Below are 18,789 nucleotides of genomic sequence, written 5' to 3' on the forward strand. Positions count from 1 at the left end.
ACTGCCCACACCAGCAGCAACCCCCAGCCTCTATCCAGCTGCAGAGAACAACCCAGGCCCGGCACTTCCTGGCCCTCCACACAGTGGCAAAGGACAACCCAGGCCCAGTATCTCCCAACTCTCTATTCAGCAGCAAAAGATGGCTCAGGCAAATGCCTTCATCCCCACAGGCAATACCATCAGAGAATGAATGGGAGCCCCACTGGCACCAAGTGGCCTGGCCCACAGAGTAGGCCCATAAAAGTGCTCACAGACCCACAGGTACAGCATCTATCTCCCACCTTCCACCTAGCAGCACCAGGCCTGGGGTCGTGCATTTTTGCTCTCAATGGTTGTATCAGCATGGATTGAGTAGAGAGTCCCAATAGTGCCAGGTGAAAAAACAAACCAGAACAGCACTGTAAGGACTGTCACTGGAACTACAGCCCACGAAAGTAGACCAAGACTTATATATTAACCCCAAACAGGGTAAATATCTGCTAAAATATATATTTAAAGGGGATCAAGAGTCTCCTAACATATATCCAAAATATCCAGGGTACAATTAAAAAATCACTCATCATATCAAGAACCAGGAAGAACTTTAATAAGTGAAGACAATTAACTGACATCACCACTGAAATGAATCAGATCTTGGAATTACCTGACAAGAATTTTAAAGCAGCCATTATAAAAATGCTTCAACATGCAGTTTAGGATTATCAAAACAAATGAAAAACAGAAAATATCAGCAGAGAAAAGCTATAAAAAAGAACCAAATTACCTAAAAAATTACAATAACAAATAGAAAACTCAATGGGTTCTAGAGCAGAATACAGAGGACAGAATGAGAACTTGAGAACAAATCAAGAGAATTTATTCAATCTGAACAGAGAAATGAAACAGGATGACAAAAATTAAGCTGAGCCTCAGGGTTTACAGCACAATAACAGAACAGCTAACATTTGCATTATCGGAGTCCCAGAAAAAAGAGGAGGAAAAAAATGGGTTGAAAAACTACCCAAAGATGATAATGGCTAAAAACTCCCCAGACTTGGTAAAAGGCAAAATCCTACAGATTCGAGAAGTTTGGGAACCACACACAGAATAAACCTGAAGAAATCAACACCAAGAAATCATAATTAAACTTCAGAAAACCAAAGACAAAAAAATCTTGAAAGAAGCCAGGGAAAAATAACATATTAGAACATCAATTCAAACGACAGACTTCTCATCTGAAACCCTGAAGGCCAGAATGAAGTAGTACAGCATCTTTCAATTGCTGAGAGAAAAGCCATGTCAACAGCAAATTCTTATATCCAATGAGACTATCCTTAAGAATGGCTGAAAAGATTGCCTGATATGAAGGAAAACTAAATCCAGGGATTAAACAGATTTGGGTAACATACCATCCATCGCCATTTGGATTCTTATTATCCCTACCCAGGGACTGAACAGATAGAGACAACCAGGAATACTTGGACTATGAAATGATACATATCTTTTTACATTAAAAAAAAAAGTCTTAATAAAAAGTTATTTTACAAAGAGCTTTCAGTAATTTGAGAAAATACTCAAGGTAAAAAAAAAAAAAACAATAAAACCTATACATAGTTTTGTCTTAAGTATCTTTTAAGCATATAAAAGAAACTGGAAAGAAATATCACGAAATGTCATCAGTGATTGCAATGATTGCCTCCTAACAGGAAATGATGAATTTTTCCTGTTTTTGTATTTTTCAATTCGACTAAAATATGTTACTTTTTAAATACTTGCTAGCTGTGTAATTAAAATCCTAACCACAATGTGCTAAAACTAGTGATACAAAAAGCCATAACACTCAGAGATTATGATCAATTCTGCAGAAAAATGGGGAATAGTCTCAACAAAATGATACAGCACAACTACTACGTTTTCCAAAACAGTAGAGTGTTGTCTTTTACATACCTGTGAATCTGTCCATTTTTATGCAGGTATTCCAACCCTTCCAGCACTTCTCTGAGTATTGTAGCAATGGTAGGTTCATCTAGGACTCCACTTTTGTGCTCCCCCTTTGCCACAATGTGCTTAATAATATCTAGAACAGAACCTGAAAACAGAAGACAAAATTTGCCATAAATTTTTGACTCATTCAATATAATTCAGAGCCATTTTGAAATCAATCCACAGGTAAGCCTTTTCATAAATTTAATTGTGTAGGAAAGGAAAAAAAAAGCAAATACAAGGAAATACAGACGTTTAATATTAGTAACATATTCTTGATTGCAATCTAAAACAGAAAGCACCCTAATATCCAAATAGCAGTGTTACACCAGCATCTCCTTTAGACTTTTAAAATAAGAATTTGGAAAAGGTAAGAGGATTTTTAACCACATCTGAAGAATACCTAGGTAAACCATACCCATCAATAACACTTTAGTGGTAAGATATCATTGACTACTTTAGGTTTCCAACAACGGATCAGATTATGCAACATTGTATGAATAAATATACAAAAATACAATTGCAATGCAGGTCAAATTACAGAAGAAATGCTTAGCAAGTAAAGATCACATGTATATGCAAACTAACTTAAGGGTTAAAATTATTCTTCAGATTAATAAATAATAATAAAATAGGTAAGGCAAGAAAAAAATGAAAAGGATAAAAATGGCAGCTCTCTTTCAATAATAGACGTATTATCTATACGATAATACCAGATGTATTATCACTCTTATTCTTCCCCAGATCAGAAATAATGCTCTGACTAAAAACTGGGGGGAGACAGGGAAAAGACACCTACGTAGTAATTAAAATCATAGAATGTTGACTACCGTAACTAATTATTATAATCAAAAAAAGCTTGCTAGAGATTCATACGATTTCTGACAGTACAATGGCCCATAAAGATCACAGAATCAAAACAAAACAATCTCTGATCTCAGAAATTGTGCCAAGAAGTAGAATATAACATAAATAGGACAGAAAAGACTAGATTTCCATTTCTTGGCTCAAGACCTCCATGATCAAGACTAAAATTAAAACACACACTTACGGTGAAAACTTGCCCTAGTGTGTGCTTTTATTTCACACCCTTACAAGAAAAAAAAGAAAAAAAGTACTTCCAAATAGATGGAAAGGTCTAGATGAAATCCTTCAAAACACACACACTTACTTCAGCTCCCACTTGAAATTCACTAACTTGATAAACTCAATAGAAAAAAAAAAGGCATAAATCCAGGATGAAAAAGAAAACAAAGAAGATAAGGAAGAGAAACAACAATCATTTTTTGGAGGAAGGAACACAGAACAAGTTAACTGACTAAGCAGAGTAGAGCAATCTGGAACTGCGATGCCTGTGGAGGAGTGTGTGCCAATCAGGAAACAACGTATCCCTATAGAGCACATACAGCAAGGCCTACCTAAGGGGAAATGAGAGGGGATTGAAGAAAAGGGCTGAAAAAAGGAAAACTGATTGAAAGTTCATTTATCCAGGAAGAAGATGCCCAAATTCTTCCCCCCTCTCTGGAAGCCAGGCCACTGCCACTCCCCAGGAGACAGGCAGTTTACTCTGGAGACAATGAACCAAGAAGACTCCAGATTCCAGGTGGCATTTTCAAATACATTATTACATACTTTCCCCTCTTTATTGCTGGGATTCACAAGACTGTGACTCACACAGGGAGAGGCCTAAAGGAGACATTTTGTTCTGCTTAGTTTAATCAATCACATATTAGTCCCCAAAGCAGAGTAACTATACCAACAGGCTATATGTTTCATTCTTCTGAGAAATTCAGGCCACATAGGAACTGCCTAGTAAGAAGACAGTTGTATAAATAAATGCCAACTGAATTACATGTTTGTAATATAAAGAATATCTAAAATAAGGAATGCAAAGGAAGAAATTCCTGCTAGGAATTAAAAATTAACACAATTTATTTATTCAACAATTTGGCCATATTAGATGCAAGACTAGATCTGGATACCACAAACTATGTCAAGATACACATGGTATAACTGCTGACTTTCTGGGAACTTCCAGTTTGAGGGATCAAAAAAATGGAGCAAGAGAGACTTGGGGCATACAGAAAGTTATTAGATCTGTATTTTTTAACGAGTTTGAAGCAGGAACTCCTTTTTAAAATCTTAAAAGATTTTTTTTTAAAGATTTTATTTATTTATTGAACAGAGAGAGACACAGGGAGAGAGGGAACACCAGCAGGGTGAGTGAGAGAGGGAGAAGCAGACTCCCCGCTGAGCAGGGAGCCTGATGTGGGCAGGACCCTGGGATCATGACCTAGGCCAAAGACAGACACTTAACCAACTGAGCCACCCAGGTACCCCAAGAAATCCCCTCTTCTTATATACAGTTTCTTTTCCATTTCGGTCTTCCCTTACAGGTGGAGGGATAATTATGTCAGGAAGACGTTGATCTTTAACTGACAAATCTTGGTCCTGGAAGGTATCCATTTTTTCCTGAATTATTTCTTCAGCATCTTGCAGCATCTAACATGATGATGTTGCTTATAATCCTCCTTCCTCAAATATCGAAATTACATAGAACTCTTCATATCAACTAAGAAAAGTGAAGGTAAAATACGTTAAGCAAAAGAAGACTGTATATTATCACTGGATGATTCAATTAACACTTAAGGAGCAGTAATAACGAGGGAAGGCTATAACAGCACACACCATCTTATGTCCTTGGGCACAATCTGAAAGAAATATTCTGCAGGGATAATCAGTTCTCGAACTTTAACACATGAAGGGATTAGTTGGCAAACTAGTTAAAAATGCAGATTTCCAGATCTCGCAGACTGTCATTCAAGAGATCCACAGTAGGCCCTAGAAGACATATTTTAACAAACTTGGCTACCTGATGACCAGTGTCCACTGAAATGTAAGCATTAGTAAAATCAAGGAGACTAGAAAACAAGCGGGAATGGGTACAAATTTGGTAACAAAGCAAAAAGCCGAAATGTAGACACCTATTCCAAAAAATCCATCTCATGTCTGCTTTCCTAGCCCATGGCATAGAACATTTAAAAAGCAATGCAATACTTAAACTGCCCAAGAAAATCATTACTAAATATTAAAATAATATTGAAAAAGTGACAGAACAGCTGCTGGTTTAGACACCTGTTAAGTCTCATGATTACAGCTCAAATTATTCAGTCAACATGTTCATTTCCTCAGTTTACTTTTATGAAAAAACACTCTTTGAATCCAAAATTCACTCATTTTGGTTACTAGAATTTCTGCCAAGAAGCTTCAACCACTATTTAACCACTGGGTTTTGTGTCTTCCTGAGCCATGGAAGGTTTCAAAGGTGACAAAATTTGCTTGGGCTAAGTATTCCATTTCAAACAGACATGCCACTCTACTGTTGCTTTAACAACCAAAGCTGGTCACTATTATTAATACCAGGTATTTTACCTGGGTCCTGCTTAGATTAAAGAAGTTCCCATACTTTTTATGTCTTGGAAGATGACAAACTTGAGAGCATCTCTAAACAACAAAATAATTCACTAAGAGAGTGAATTTAAATTAGGTTTCTTCAATGCCACAATGCATGCCTCTCAGTCCTACAGGTAATTCTCTCTCTTCTTAATTGGCAATTAAGCTTTCTTAATTACTTTGATTTCTAAAACTCTTAAATTGCAGTTTGGTACTAGTAAATTGCAGAAATAGCTATTTAGATCAGAACTGCTTCCAATTTCTGAAGATTTACTTCCTATGCTAATATACTCCAATATTCAACATCAGAGTTTAATTCACAGAGGAGTATCAGTTACAAGGAAGCAGTTAAGAAATGACTATAATATTGACACACTGAATCTAAACTTACTTTAACCACGATGTCCACCTGCTTGATAGGTTTAAAAGTGATAACTGCAATTCAGTTTATGATTTAATTAGTTTAATAAATTCTACATCAGGGCAATGTTGCTAAATGAACAATATACTTTTGTTTTAAATATTTTGGCTAAAAAAGTTGATGTGAAAGAAGGCAGTCTAAAGATACTTCTGTTAACTCTGGTTATTTATATTATTATTCAAAGGGAGCCCCTGCTTATCAATGGTCTTCTCTTACTCTCTCGGCTCCAACTGTAGGTCTCCATCAGTTCACACCATACACCTCTATCCTGACTCCAGAACCTTCTCTGCACAGTGTTCCCTCTATCTGGATCACTTCCCCCATCTTTCCCTTGATACCACCTCTACCTCCCACTTCACGTTGCTAATTATCACCAATTCTCTAGGTCTCAGCTAAGTATCACCTCCTGAGGGAAGTCTTTGTTAACCCCACCGCATCTATTCTCCCTCAGTAAGGTCACATTCTCCTGGTACCTGTACCCCTGGCACCTGATACTTCTTCCTGGTCCTCTACATACTTATAATTATTTAATTGTAACTTTTCCTTATTAGCCATGAGGCCCCTAAGAGCAAGGAACTAACAGCATGATTCAGCAATGTATTGGTCATCAATAAGTATTTGATGAATGGAATTTTAATTGAGCTCTAAATCTTGGCACAGTTTCTCTGTATTTTAAAAACATTTTAAAGTTGTGCTTAGTTCTATCTTTTGTTTTCTAAAAAGTGTTTAATGTACCTCTTTGGTTTAAATGTTTACTCGCTTTGTAACTAAAAAAGCAAGACTTCATTTTCCTAAAAAGAGATGTCAATTCTTTAATATCTTAAAAGTTTAGATATAAGATTATGCTGACTCATAAAAATATAAATAATTAAAAAGAGAGCTAATGGCTGGAATATGTTTGAAAATTATCCTCCAGGAAATCTGCTGAGTCCCAGGGCTGGAAAAATTGGGCACTGTCCCAGGAACCTAAGACCAGGAAGGACAGAGTGGTACCTCTAAAACACATCCCACCCAGCTACATGTCCTGTCCCTTCTAAGATCAGAATATATACTCCCTGAGAAAGAAACAGGGATTCTTTAAAAATATGTATTCATTCTGCTTAGGAGTAGCAGAAAGGATGGGCTGGCATACAGGTATGGATGAAGGAATTAAGCAAGACAATGTACTCTTATTCATCAGAGGACTTTTAAGCAAAACATTAAAAACTTTGTATTATACATTTTTGTAAATTACAAATAACGAAAATTATGCTATAGGTGATCAATAATGAAAGATACAGTATTACCTAATATTCCCATATCTGTCCATACTGAAAGAACCATGCTTGACCACCATCTTGAAAGGTGGTTGGTGTTAGCAAGGATTCCAACCATCATATGAACAGGGCCTTTAACAAAGCCATCCAGTTTCTCCAGTGTGACACTAATGGGATTGAAACAAAAAGGTGATTCTGGCTACACTGAAAAGCACCAAATAATAAGGGATTATTATTAATGGCTAAATTTCTTGTGCATCTACATGTCAGCACAATGACAGTTGGTGACATACGTCACCTCATTTATTACACCCCAATACCCTAAAATACAGAAAGGTATCCCCATTTGACAGAAAAGTAACAGGTTCAAAGAGTTTAAATAGCTTGCCCAATGACATAAACCTACTAAGTAGGAAAAGTGGAATTTAATTCTAAAGCCTATGCTCTTTCCTTTACGGCTTCTCTGTGGAAGTAAGGCGTTCAATGAGGTACTATATTATCAATTCTAAAACGGAAAATCATGCTCCCACACAAAATACATATGCAAACAAAAACCAAGAAGCATAGTGATGGGGAGGTTGGGTGGTTGTCTCAATCTTGCCACATGATCCAAATCCATGCCTTGGCAAAATGTCTAATTTACTAGGTGACTTGGGCATTCAGGTAACCATAATAAAACATTTCAATCTATACACGATGATGGCCCGCTGTTGGCAATCAGCAATACTTACATTTTATTCTAAGGGCCTGAGCAGAAGTAATTGTATACATACTGCAGGATAAAGCACCATAATTAATTATATTAATATTGGGGATCAAAATTTTCTGTGTAAGAGAAGAGACTCAAGTATAATTTAAAAAAGAAGTCTTAAAAGTCTATAATGTTAAACAAACTGGAAACACTAATTTCAAATCATAATTTTTAATACACTATATTTCCAAGTTCTTACAACTTGAAATGATGACAACGTAGTAGCAATGAACATCCCCAACATCCCAGTTATGCTCTCTGGATACCTTTCTCCTAACAAAGATTAGAACCCCTTATGGGGCGCCTGGGTGGCACAGTCGTTAAGCGTCTGCCTCCAGCTTAGGGCATGATCCCAGCATTCTGGGATCCAGCCCCACATCAGGCTCCTCTGCTAGGAGCCTGCTTCTTCCTCTCCCACTCCCCCTGCTTGTGTTCCCTCTCTCACTGGCTGTCTCTCTGTGTCAAATAAATAAATAAAATCTTTAAAAAAAAAAAAAAAAAAACCTTAGAATACTGGCTGCTTCTGGGTCTGGTAAAAGCAATATAAATGTGACCCTAGGAAATCTTGAACCAAAAAACTAGGAAGTAACCAAAGACTAATGGATTCATGTCAAAAGGACACAAGAGTAAGCTTAAAGTGAGACTCACTGACAAAATTTTGGACAATCTAAGCATCAAAAAAATAGAGTAAAACTGACTGAAAGTCACTAAATACATAAAATTCTGTGTGTCTATATAATGATATTCAAAAAATATAAAAGCCTTACCCAACAGGAAAAAGGGGGGGGAACCCTCTCATTTGTTACTGTTGGAGGTGAATATTAAACCAAATTTTTACTCTGAAAATTGATTCTTAAAAAAAAGAATCAATTATATACCTTCCATTTTTAGTAGGAACTACTAAATCAAAGAGCCCCAGTTAATGAGGTAAAGTTCCTTTACACAGAAGAATGCTAGTTTTTAAGTGTAAAAGAAAGGATACCATAAGTTACCATTGTGCAACCCTTGACAGAATAATTGATTTAAACAAGGATTATGAGTAGATGCTAAAATCATTAAATGAAAGACTTATTAGGTGGCGAGGGGGCACCTGGGTGGCTCCGCTGGTTAAGCATCTGCTTTCAGCTCTGGTCATGATCCCAGAGTCCTGGGATCTAGCCCTGAGTCTGGCTCCCTGCTCAGCAGGAAGTCTGCTTCTCCCTTTCCCTCTGCTCCTCCCCCCTGCTTGTGCGCTCTCTTGCTCTCAAATAAATAAATAAAATCTTAAAAAAAAAAAGCCTGAGGTGGGGAACTGGATACTCACAGTGCCCGAGTATCACCTCACAGATTACTTGCTAGCTGCAAAGGGAAAAAAGTTAACCTTTCCGTGCTGAGGCCTACCTGTCAAAACCTGAAGCAATCAAAAGTAACATCACCATTAAATATATAACAAGAGTACAAATACTTTCCAGTATGATGCACTATGAACACACAGCATTACTCACGAAATATTGTCAAAAAATTTTAACTTAAATCTAATCAAGCCTTTGGGTCCAATTTTCAATTTGCAAGAAAGAGAGGAATACAAATCAAGTGAAGTATCACCAGGAAGAAATGAGCAGATAAATCCAAAATGTGGGTCATTCTACAAGATAGTTATTCTCAGACCCTCCAGACTAGAACCTTCAATAAGTTTCTGTCATGGAATAGAGGAAGCTGGAGGGAATCATCACAGATTAAGAGGCATGGCAGCCAAATGCCATGTGTGAAAACTGTCTCAGCTCATACACTAGCATCTTTAGTAGATACTGTATTTTCAGTATTTCCTCAAATGCAAATGTCCATGAACACCAAACCAGAATAAAAAAGAATACTTTTAGGGATTTTCCAACCAGTGGAAGTTAGCAATTCATTGTACTCTACTCACCTCCACTGAGCAGCTTCATGACTAGCCACAGCTCATCTTTTACCACAAAAGACGTGTAGTAAGACACAATATTAGGATGATGGCACTGACTCATGGCTTGAATTTCTTTCTACAAAGAAGAGAAACCATGATAATTTATTAGATGCAAGCCTTCAAGTTAGTGAATTCAGATTTGAAAATCCCAAGACTATATTACAACCTTTGTGAGCCATGGCTCTGACCTTTTCGAGAGCAGTTAAACCAAAAAACTCCTCCGTTTCCCTTAGTCCATTCTGACTACTAATTCCATTCATAATCTTTGAAACTAGAAACATGCACTATTAATCACAGCATTACATAGCACCACAGAGGCCTCCACTAGGACATGTTTTTCTTCAAGGTGCCCTTGAAAAACTCTCTTGGGAAATCTGGTTTTGCAGCCACAGAGGATAATTACTAATAAATAGAGGGTGGTTTTTGCTTTATCTTGCTTGTCTTAAAGTGTCTTTATTTTCTTTTTAAATTTCATTTCAGAGACAGACAGAGTGAGAGAGAGAGGGTGTGCACACACGAGCAGGGGGAGGGGCAAAGGGAAAGGAATAGAGAATCTCCAGCGGACTCCATGCTGAATGAGGAGCCAGACTTGGGGCTCAATCTCACAACCCTGAGATCATGACCTGAGCCGAAATCAAGTCGGACACTTAACCAACACAGCCACCCAGGTGCCCCACTTTATTTTTTAATTTACTTTTATTATTGAAGTACAGTTGACATACAATGTTGCATTAGTTTTAGGAATACAACATAGTGATTTGACAATTCTATATAGTACTCACTGCTCACCACAAATGTAGTCACCATCTGTCACCATACAACATTACTATGATACTACTGACTATATTCCCATGCTGTACTTTCTTTCCATCTTTGTGACTTATTTTATAACTGTAAGTTTATATCTCTTAACCCCCTTTATCTCTCTCACCAATCTCCCTGGCCCATGGCAGTGAGTCTGTTCTCTGTATTTAATAGCCTGTTTTTCATTTGTTCACTTGTTTCATTTCTTAGATTCCACATGTAAGAGAAATCGTATGTTATTTGCCTTGTCTGTTTTACTTCACTTAGCATAATACCCTCTAGGGTATCCACATTGTCACAAATGACAAGATTCCATTCTTTTTATGGCTGAGTAGTATTCCACTGTGTGTGTGTCTGTCTCTGTGTGTGTGTGTAAAATTACATCTTTTTTATCTATTCATCTATAGGTGGACACTTGGGTTGCCTCTGTATCTTGGCTATGGCAATAAACATAAGGGTGCAAATATCTTTTCAAATTAGCATTTTCATTTTCTTTGGGTAAATACCCAGCAGCAGAATTAATCACTGGATCATATGGTAGTTCTATTTTTAATTTTTTGAGGTGCCTCCACACTGTTTTCCATAGTGGTTGCAACAATTTACATTCCTACCAATAGTGCATGAAGGTTCCCTTTTCTCCACATCCTTGCCAACACTTGTTATTTGTCTTTTTTATTTTAGCCATTCTAACAGATGTGAGTTGATACGTTGTTGTGGTTTTGATTTGCATTTCCCTCATGATGAGTGGTGTTGAGCATCTTTTCATGTGTCTGTTGGCCATCTGGATGTCTTCTTTGGAAAAATGTCTATTCAGGTAGAGGGTGCTTTTTAGTTTGTGGGTTTTACTTTATTTTGAAAATAGTTTCTTCCCATTTTGGTGAAATAATTAACAATTCTCACTCTAATGAGAAATATCCTGAAATGGAAAGATCAGAAACTAAGTCCAAAGTAGAAACCTGAGCTCCCTCTAAGCTTATTCTACCTCAGGTTATGAATTTAGATTAGCTTGGGTGTGACAAAAGGACTTACAGAGCCCTGAGTGATCTGGGCCCTGCTCACCTCTCTAGTCTCAATCCTACTCCCTCACTGACCCCTACTCCAGCATACCCTCTATAATCCAGCCATAGTAAACCCCAGGTGAGCATGCTTCTTCTAACCATGGATATTTAATGCTACTGTTCCCTCTACTTCAAATGTACATCCCTCATTTATTCTACCCTGGCAAAAAATGCTAATTCTTCCTTCTGATCTAGCCAAAATATCAATTCCACCAGCTCCCCAAGTTGAGTTAGGTGTCTCTTGGCTTCCAAACTCCTTGTGTATCTCTTTATATCACGGCACATATGTACTGAACAGTACCTTGGGTACTTATTTACCTGTCCCTCCCTGGTGGACTGAGAACTCCATAAAGCAAGTACTTAAAAGTGGATCCTTAAATGTAAGCCGATGCATATTACACACACACACACACACGCATGCACGCACACACTGAACTATTATTCAGTCATAAAAAAAGAATGACATCTTGCCATATGTAACAACATGGATGGACCTAGATGGTATAATGTTAAGTGAGGTAAGTCAGAGGAAGACAAATACCATATGATTTCACTCATATGTGGAATTTAAGAAACAAAACAAACAGGGGCGCCTGGGTGGCACAGCGGTTAAGCGTCTGCCTTCGGCTCAGGGCGTGATCCCGGCGTTATGGGATCGAGCCCCACATCAGGCTCCTCCGCTAGGAGCCTGCTTCTTCCTCTCCCACTCCCCCTGCTTGTGTTCCCTCTCTCACTGGCTGTCTCTGTCAAATAAACAAATAAAATCTTTAAAAAAAAAAAAAAGAAAAAAAAAAAAACAAAGAAAGAGACCAAAAAAAACCACTCTCTTAAATACAGAGAACAAATTGGTGGTTGCCAGAGGGGAAATGGGGGGGGGGGGGGTAAAACAGATAAAGGGAATTAAAGAGTACCTTTATCGTGATGAGCACTAAGTAATGCACAGAATTGTTGAATCATTATACTGTACACCCGAAACTAATATAACACTGTATGTTAACTATACTTGAATTTAAAAAATCCATGAAAAAAAGTGGATTCTCTAAACACTGCAGAACTTATCATATTATACTATAACTGCTTATTTTTCTGTATCCTTCACAAAACTTTAAGCTCAGTGAAAGCTAAGACTGTATTCATGGCACTTACCACTGTGCCTGGCACACAGTACACCTTCAATAAATATTCACTGAATGAATTAAATCCTATAGTACTTTATATAACTTTTTACTTATTCAAGTACTGTACTTGCCCTATGACCTTGGTATTTGTTAAGTAAAAATCAATTGTGTAAAAGTTGCCCATAATCTGATTCAAAAGCACTGCTCCATGAACATTAGTTTTTCTTTTCTCATCTTCTCTACTTGAATGTAAATTCCTTTATAGCAAGGATCTTATCATATACATTTCTGCAACCTCCAAAGTCACCAGCATAGTCTTCTGTACTAAAACCTAAGTAAAACTAAAGTAAGCACCTCCCTGTTGACATAGTTATACAAGATTAAAAGAGATAAGAGAAGTACATATGAGAACAAATATATGACAACATATATTGCCAATGAGTAGTAAAGATAGTAAATATTACAAGAATCCATTGGAAAGAACAGTGAAGGCAGGCAAGAAGTCCTCTCAAGAGAGGTGGGAACCAGGTTTAGTTCTGCAGGATATGGGGAAATTACAGCAGTGTAAGGTGAAAGGCACACATAATTACAAAAAAAAAAAAAAGATAAAATATGCAAAACATATTTTAGGACACAATGAGTAAGCCTGTCTAGGGTAAGTGGTTCATACTTTCAACAGATATCTACCAAGTGCCTACTATGTGCCAGGCACAGTGCTAGCTGCTTGACTACAATGACTACTGGTGAAGATGTTAGACAAATATTAATTTAACAACACACAATGATAAACAGTTGGATAGGAGAAGTACCAGATGCTACATGATTTCACTGGAGAGGCAAATTATCAGAAAATAGGAATGATAATCAGGGAAGGCTTCCTGTAAGAAGTTTTACTACACTGACACAAGAAAGATAACTAGACTTTATGGGTTTGACTGTTTAATTACATGGGACCATATCAAAAGGACCATGTAACTGTGTTCAAGAATTTAGGCTTCATCCTAACAGCAAAGAGAAGGCATCAAAGGTTTAACCATATGTACCGTTTCATAAAAATCACTATGGCTCCAACATAGAAAATAAATGAGAGAAGGCACGACTAGAGGCAACGACACTGTTGAATACTGTTACTATGACCTGTGTGAGGGATGAAAAGTAGCCTGAAAATCGATAAAGAACTAGTTACTCAGTTTGGATAATCATGGATAAACACCATGGTCATGTTACCGTTAGGAGAAGATGGGTGGACAGCATATGGGAACTTTCTGTACTTCTTTTGTAACTCTTCTAGAAGTTTAAAACTACCTCAAAATAGTTTTTAAAAAATACAAGGCAGGGCGCCTGGGTGGCTCAGTCGGTTAAGCATCTGCCTTCCGCTCTGGTCATGATCCCAGGGTCCTGGGATTGAGTCCCACATCCGGCTTCCTGCTCAGTGGGGAGCCTGCTTCTCCCTCTCCCTCTGCCTGCTCGCTCCCCCTGCTTGTGCTGTCAAATAAATAAATAAAAATCTTAAAAAAATAAATAAATATATGGCAATATGAATGGAAAGAAAGGAAGGAGTCAAGAGGTATACTGAAGAGGTATAAATCACAGGACTTGGTGACCAACTGAATGGGGGAGGGGAGACAGAAGGTAACAACTCACACACACAGAATTGGGGTGAAACTTTAAAAGTGAAGCTAAGGATTTTCAGCTCTACCCTGGGAGGGGGAACCACAAAAGGTCCTCTAACAGGAGACTATCAGAGAACCATCAAATGCAAACTGAAAAGGCCTTAAATATTTCTTTCCTTCTCTTCTATTCCTTCAAAGGTGGGGTGTGTGTGTGGGGGGGTTCCTTTATTTTAACTCCCATTGGAGTAATCCTTTTCCTTTTCCTTCTCCTCTCAAGCAAAAATAAATATCTAAGTGCTTTGCAGGAGTGCTATATTCACTCTGACTCAAATTTCTCAGTAGCTCCCTTCCACATGGAAATGAATTCCACCCCTCCTACTGAAAGTGCTTTCTTGAAAGTCCTGTTACCTGCTGCTGCCAGAGCTTTTGTGTGGACTTCTCTGTTCTCCACATGAAGCTTTCTCAAGCATTGCTTAACGATGACTTTCATTCTTTCCTGGAACTCACTCATCTTGATTTCTAACGTTTACTCCTGGTTTTCTTTCTTTCTTTTTTTTTTTTAAAGATTTTATTTATTTATATGACAGAGAGAGAGGGCAAGAGAGAGAAAGAGCAAGAGAGAGAAAGAGCAAGAGAGAGAAAGAGCACAAACAGGGGGAACGGCAGGCAGAGGGAGAGGGAAAAGCAGGCTCCCCACAAAGCAGGGAGCCCAATGCGGGACTCGATCGCAGGACCCTGGGATCATGACCTGAGCTGAAGGCAGCCGCTTAACCAACTGAGCCACCCAGGCGCCCCTACTCCTGGTTTTTTACTACTCCAATGCAAGCAGTTTTCCTCCACTTCACACCATTCAGTCAGTCCTCAAGTAATGTTAATTTACTCATTCATTTATACTGACTAAACACAATAAAGTCCCTACCCTCATGGAATGTTCATTCTAAAACTAACAATTGGGGCAACGCCTCAGGTCCCCTCCCTCCTCAGGAGCTTTGTGCTATCACTTTGCTATTGCTCAACAAACCCTGCTTTGCTGCCCACCAAAAAAAATAATAATAATAAATAAAACAATTCTTCTATCTATAAAATGTCTATGGAATGTGTTTTCCTTTCCCTTATCACTGTTACTGCCTCAGTTTAGAGTCTACATACCTCTTTGTGTGGCCCTGTGTACCGCAAACCATGGGTTGCAACCCACATGGGCCATGACACAAACTAAGTAGATAAAGTTAGAAACAAAAAAGAAATAGAAAATCAGAGTGCATTCCACAGAATTAAGAATTGTTTTATGAAAATGTTGTTTCAGTTATATTAATATTTATGAATATATACATAAAAAAGAATTCTTTCCTAATTCTAAACCCCTGCCTGGTAGGGTTTCTATCTATCTCTGTTCAAAGCATACCCAGCCCTGGGTATACAAGGAGCAAGCCTCCTCCTCTTACTTCACAGTACTTAACACCTCTCCTAGGAGTCTATCAGACTCAGCCTTGTACAAGAGGCAAGAGCCTTATCTCTTCAACTGGACTGTGAGCCTCCCAGTAGAAGGAAAGACATTTTAAGCCTCTTCATGTTCCCCTCAGCTGTCTGGCCAATGAATCTAGTCCTAACATCTACCAGAGAAGAGAAAAAGCTCAAAACGCTGCTTAGTGTGCCTGTGAGTAACATCTCTGGAAAAAATAGATGTAGTAAGATTTGACAGCCGATTTTCCCATCACACTTAGCAAAGGTTGTCAGACAAGAAAACATTTTGACAAGAGAAAGGAACAATATGCTGCCTCCTCACTAGTAACTGTCACACAGGATACACACCTAGAACCTGGTTCACGTCAGCACCCTTTGTATATTACAGTAGAGACCATTTTGAAAACAAATTTAAAATCATGATACCACAAGTTTGGTATGCGGATCTAATAGATTTTCTAAGACAAACTAAAGGGCTTCTTATCTCTTAGAAATGGAGCCCTTCTCACTCAGATCTCAGGTCCCTGACACTACAAACACCACATATAAATTCAGCCCTCTTTATATTCTCAATGTTTCTTTAGACTTTAGTGGTATCTTAACTTGTTTGCCCACCAAAAAGGCCTATTATTTTAAATTTGTCTTATTAAGGGGCACCTGGGTGGCTCATTCGGTTAAGCATCTACCTTCAGCGCAGGTCATGATCACAGGGTCCTGGGATAGAGTCCCACCTGGGGCTCTGTGCTCAGCACGGAGTCTGCTTGTCCCTCTCCTCAGCCCCTCCCCACCACTCATGCTCTCTCTGTCTCAAATAAATAAAATTATAAAAAATAAAAAAATTGTTTTACTAGAAGTCACTTCTCCCCCTCCTTATTTGCTAAATATATAAATACTATATTTGTAATGTAAAGCTTACTGGACTATGTGGGCAAAATTATGGAGGTCTAATTTATTTTTTTTCTTTTACTAAGCTATACCAAATTTGCATCCCTCTATAAGTAAGGCCCTAGTGTTATAACACAGATATTATTTTCAAGATGTCAAATATCCAAGAATAGATGGTCTTTCTACTTTTGAACCAAGATTATAATTAGTTACCATTACATGAAGTAGAAAATACTAGACTTCACTCAGAAAGACCTGATTTTTAATCCAGACTGTCACTTATTGTATGATTTACTTCCTTCATCTAAACTGGAGCTACCACCTGTCTCATGGAGGCGTTTATGAGGGTAAAGTACACTTAAGTGCCTATCACTAAACAGATGTTTGCTGTTACCATCATGTGGGCACAGTCAAGTTATGTAAACTTTGAACCTCCATTTCTTTAATCATGAGGGAATAAATAAGACTTTCATTCACCTTTATGCTATCCTTACGGGTTATGTAAAATAACCGGCAAATGATACAAATTCATACTGGGCTTCTCAAATTCCAGTCTTAATATGTAGGTTAAAAATTCTGTTTTTCCTCAAAACAATTAGTTTACAATTTACAGCCTTCTTTTCTGATCACTGCAGTTCAAATACCTAAATGATGCTCTAAGGGGTTGTGGCCACCTGTAAATCTAAGATCAGTACCCAGGATTTCCATCAGCATCTCTTTCCCAGTGTGTGTTATGTTCTCTCACCAAAGAGGCTCAAGATCACTCTAGCACTTTTCTTTTTTAGCTTCTGCTCACACATTACCAACCCCTGAAGAAATGCATTTCTTTAATCTGCTGAAAGTTCAATACATAATTCTATTATCTCTTTTCCTTTTATTCCAATATTCCTTAATACTCAGCACAGGCTCCACCAGAAATTAAATCCAACCTGGGAGCAGAAAGACTTCTGGAGTGTTAGATCATCCCAGTGATAACTCCTGCCTCTCTATCACTAGCTGTACGTGACCTTAGAGAAATACTTAATAAAATAACATTAGTCCCTATTCGTATGGCAGTTTATAGTTTTCAAGTACTGGATCATTTGATCCTCAAGAAAAACCTCATGAAGGGAGAGCCTGGGTGGCTCAGTCAATTAAGCATCCAACTCTTGATTTTGGGTCAGGTCATGATTTCAGGGTTGTGAGATCAAGCCCTGCATCAGGCTCCACACTTAGCATGGAGTCTGCTTGAGATTCTCTCTTCCTCTGCCCCTCCCCCCACTCTCTAAATAAATAAATAAATAAATAAATAGATTTTAAAATTTTTTTTTAAAAAAAGGAAGGAAAACCTCAGGAGGTACACAAAGCAGATGTTATTACTTCCATTTTAAGCTGAAGAAACTGAGGATTTACAAAGTTAAATGATTTGAAAATCTATCTCATGTCCTTTACTGAGCACTTACTATATACTCAAAACAACTCTGGGTGTCACGGTTCATAAAAGTAGTATAAAACAATCCCTGTGTGTCTGGCTTTTAATGTCACAGAACATCTCTTGCAGCTATTAATCCCTGAGACTCCTTTTCTTCTCTTTTCCCCTAGACTTTGGAGAAGGCAATGCCACCTTCTACCTCTCATCTTGCATCAATGGTCAGAATGCAGATTGGTACCATGTTCCTAGGAGGCCAAAGCCTTTTAAAGCATATTCCATTTGACCAGGTATCATGATTGCATGATACTATTTTAAGGAAAGAGAGCAGTAAACAAGCATTGTTTAAAACAATAAAAAAGAGGAAAAAGGTAATTGTCCAATATGAGAAACAGGTTAAATAAAATGTGGTCTACCTATGCAGTGGAACATTACATACATACTGAAAGGTGTATTAATTCATATTTATAGATACAGAAAGAATTTGATAAATTTTTCAATGAAAAGAATAAATGATTACATTATCATAGAAATACAAAGATATTTAAATGTGCACAGTCTAAAAGACTATATAGCAAGTGTTAATCTCAGAATGAGAGGATTAGAACTAATTTTAATTCTAAATTAATTTAGAATTTAATTTAACTTAATTTAAATTAA

General features: G+C 37.7%; 1 protein-coding gene across 2 annotated transcripts in view; it reads right to left on the minus strand.

The window, feature by feature from the left end:
- The window catches only part of OXSR1 (oxidative stress responsive kinase 1), a 93,197-nt gene that overhangs the window by 56,124 nt on the left and 18,284 nt on the right, over window positions 1-18,789 (minus strand). The window contains exons 1-3 of one of the 2 annotated variants that reach the window (XM_026496734.4): window positions 9,750-9,839; window positions 7,123-7,259; window positions 1,927-2,068 (exon numbers count right to left, since the gene is read on the minus strand). In XM_026496734.4, coding sequence (XP_026352519.1) covers window positions 1,927-2,068; window positions 7,123-7,213 — 233 coding nt within the window. In that variant the 5' untranslated portion in view covers window positions 7,214-7,259; window positions 9,750-9,839. Of the gene's footprint in view, window positions 1-1,926; window positions 2,069-7,122; window positions 7,260-9,749; window positions 9,859-18,789 lie in introns of those variants that run through there. The other variant, XM_026496733.4, reaches the window with a different exon arrangement.

Source organism: Ursus arctos, unplaced genomic scaffold (genome assembly GCF_023065955.2).
Source record: "Ursus arctos isolate Adak ecotype North America unplaced genomic scaffold, UrsArc2.0 scaffold_20, whole genome shotgun sequence".
In the NCBI taxonomy this organism is placed as follows: Eukaryota; Metazoa; Chordata; class Mammalia; order Carnivora; family Ursidae; genus Ursus; species Ursus arctos.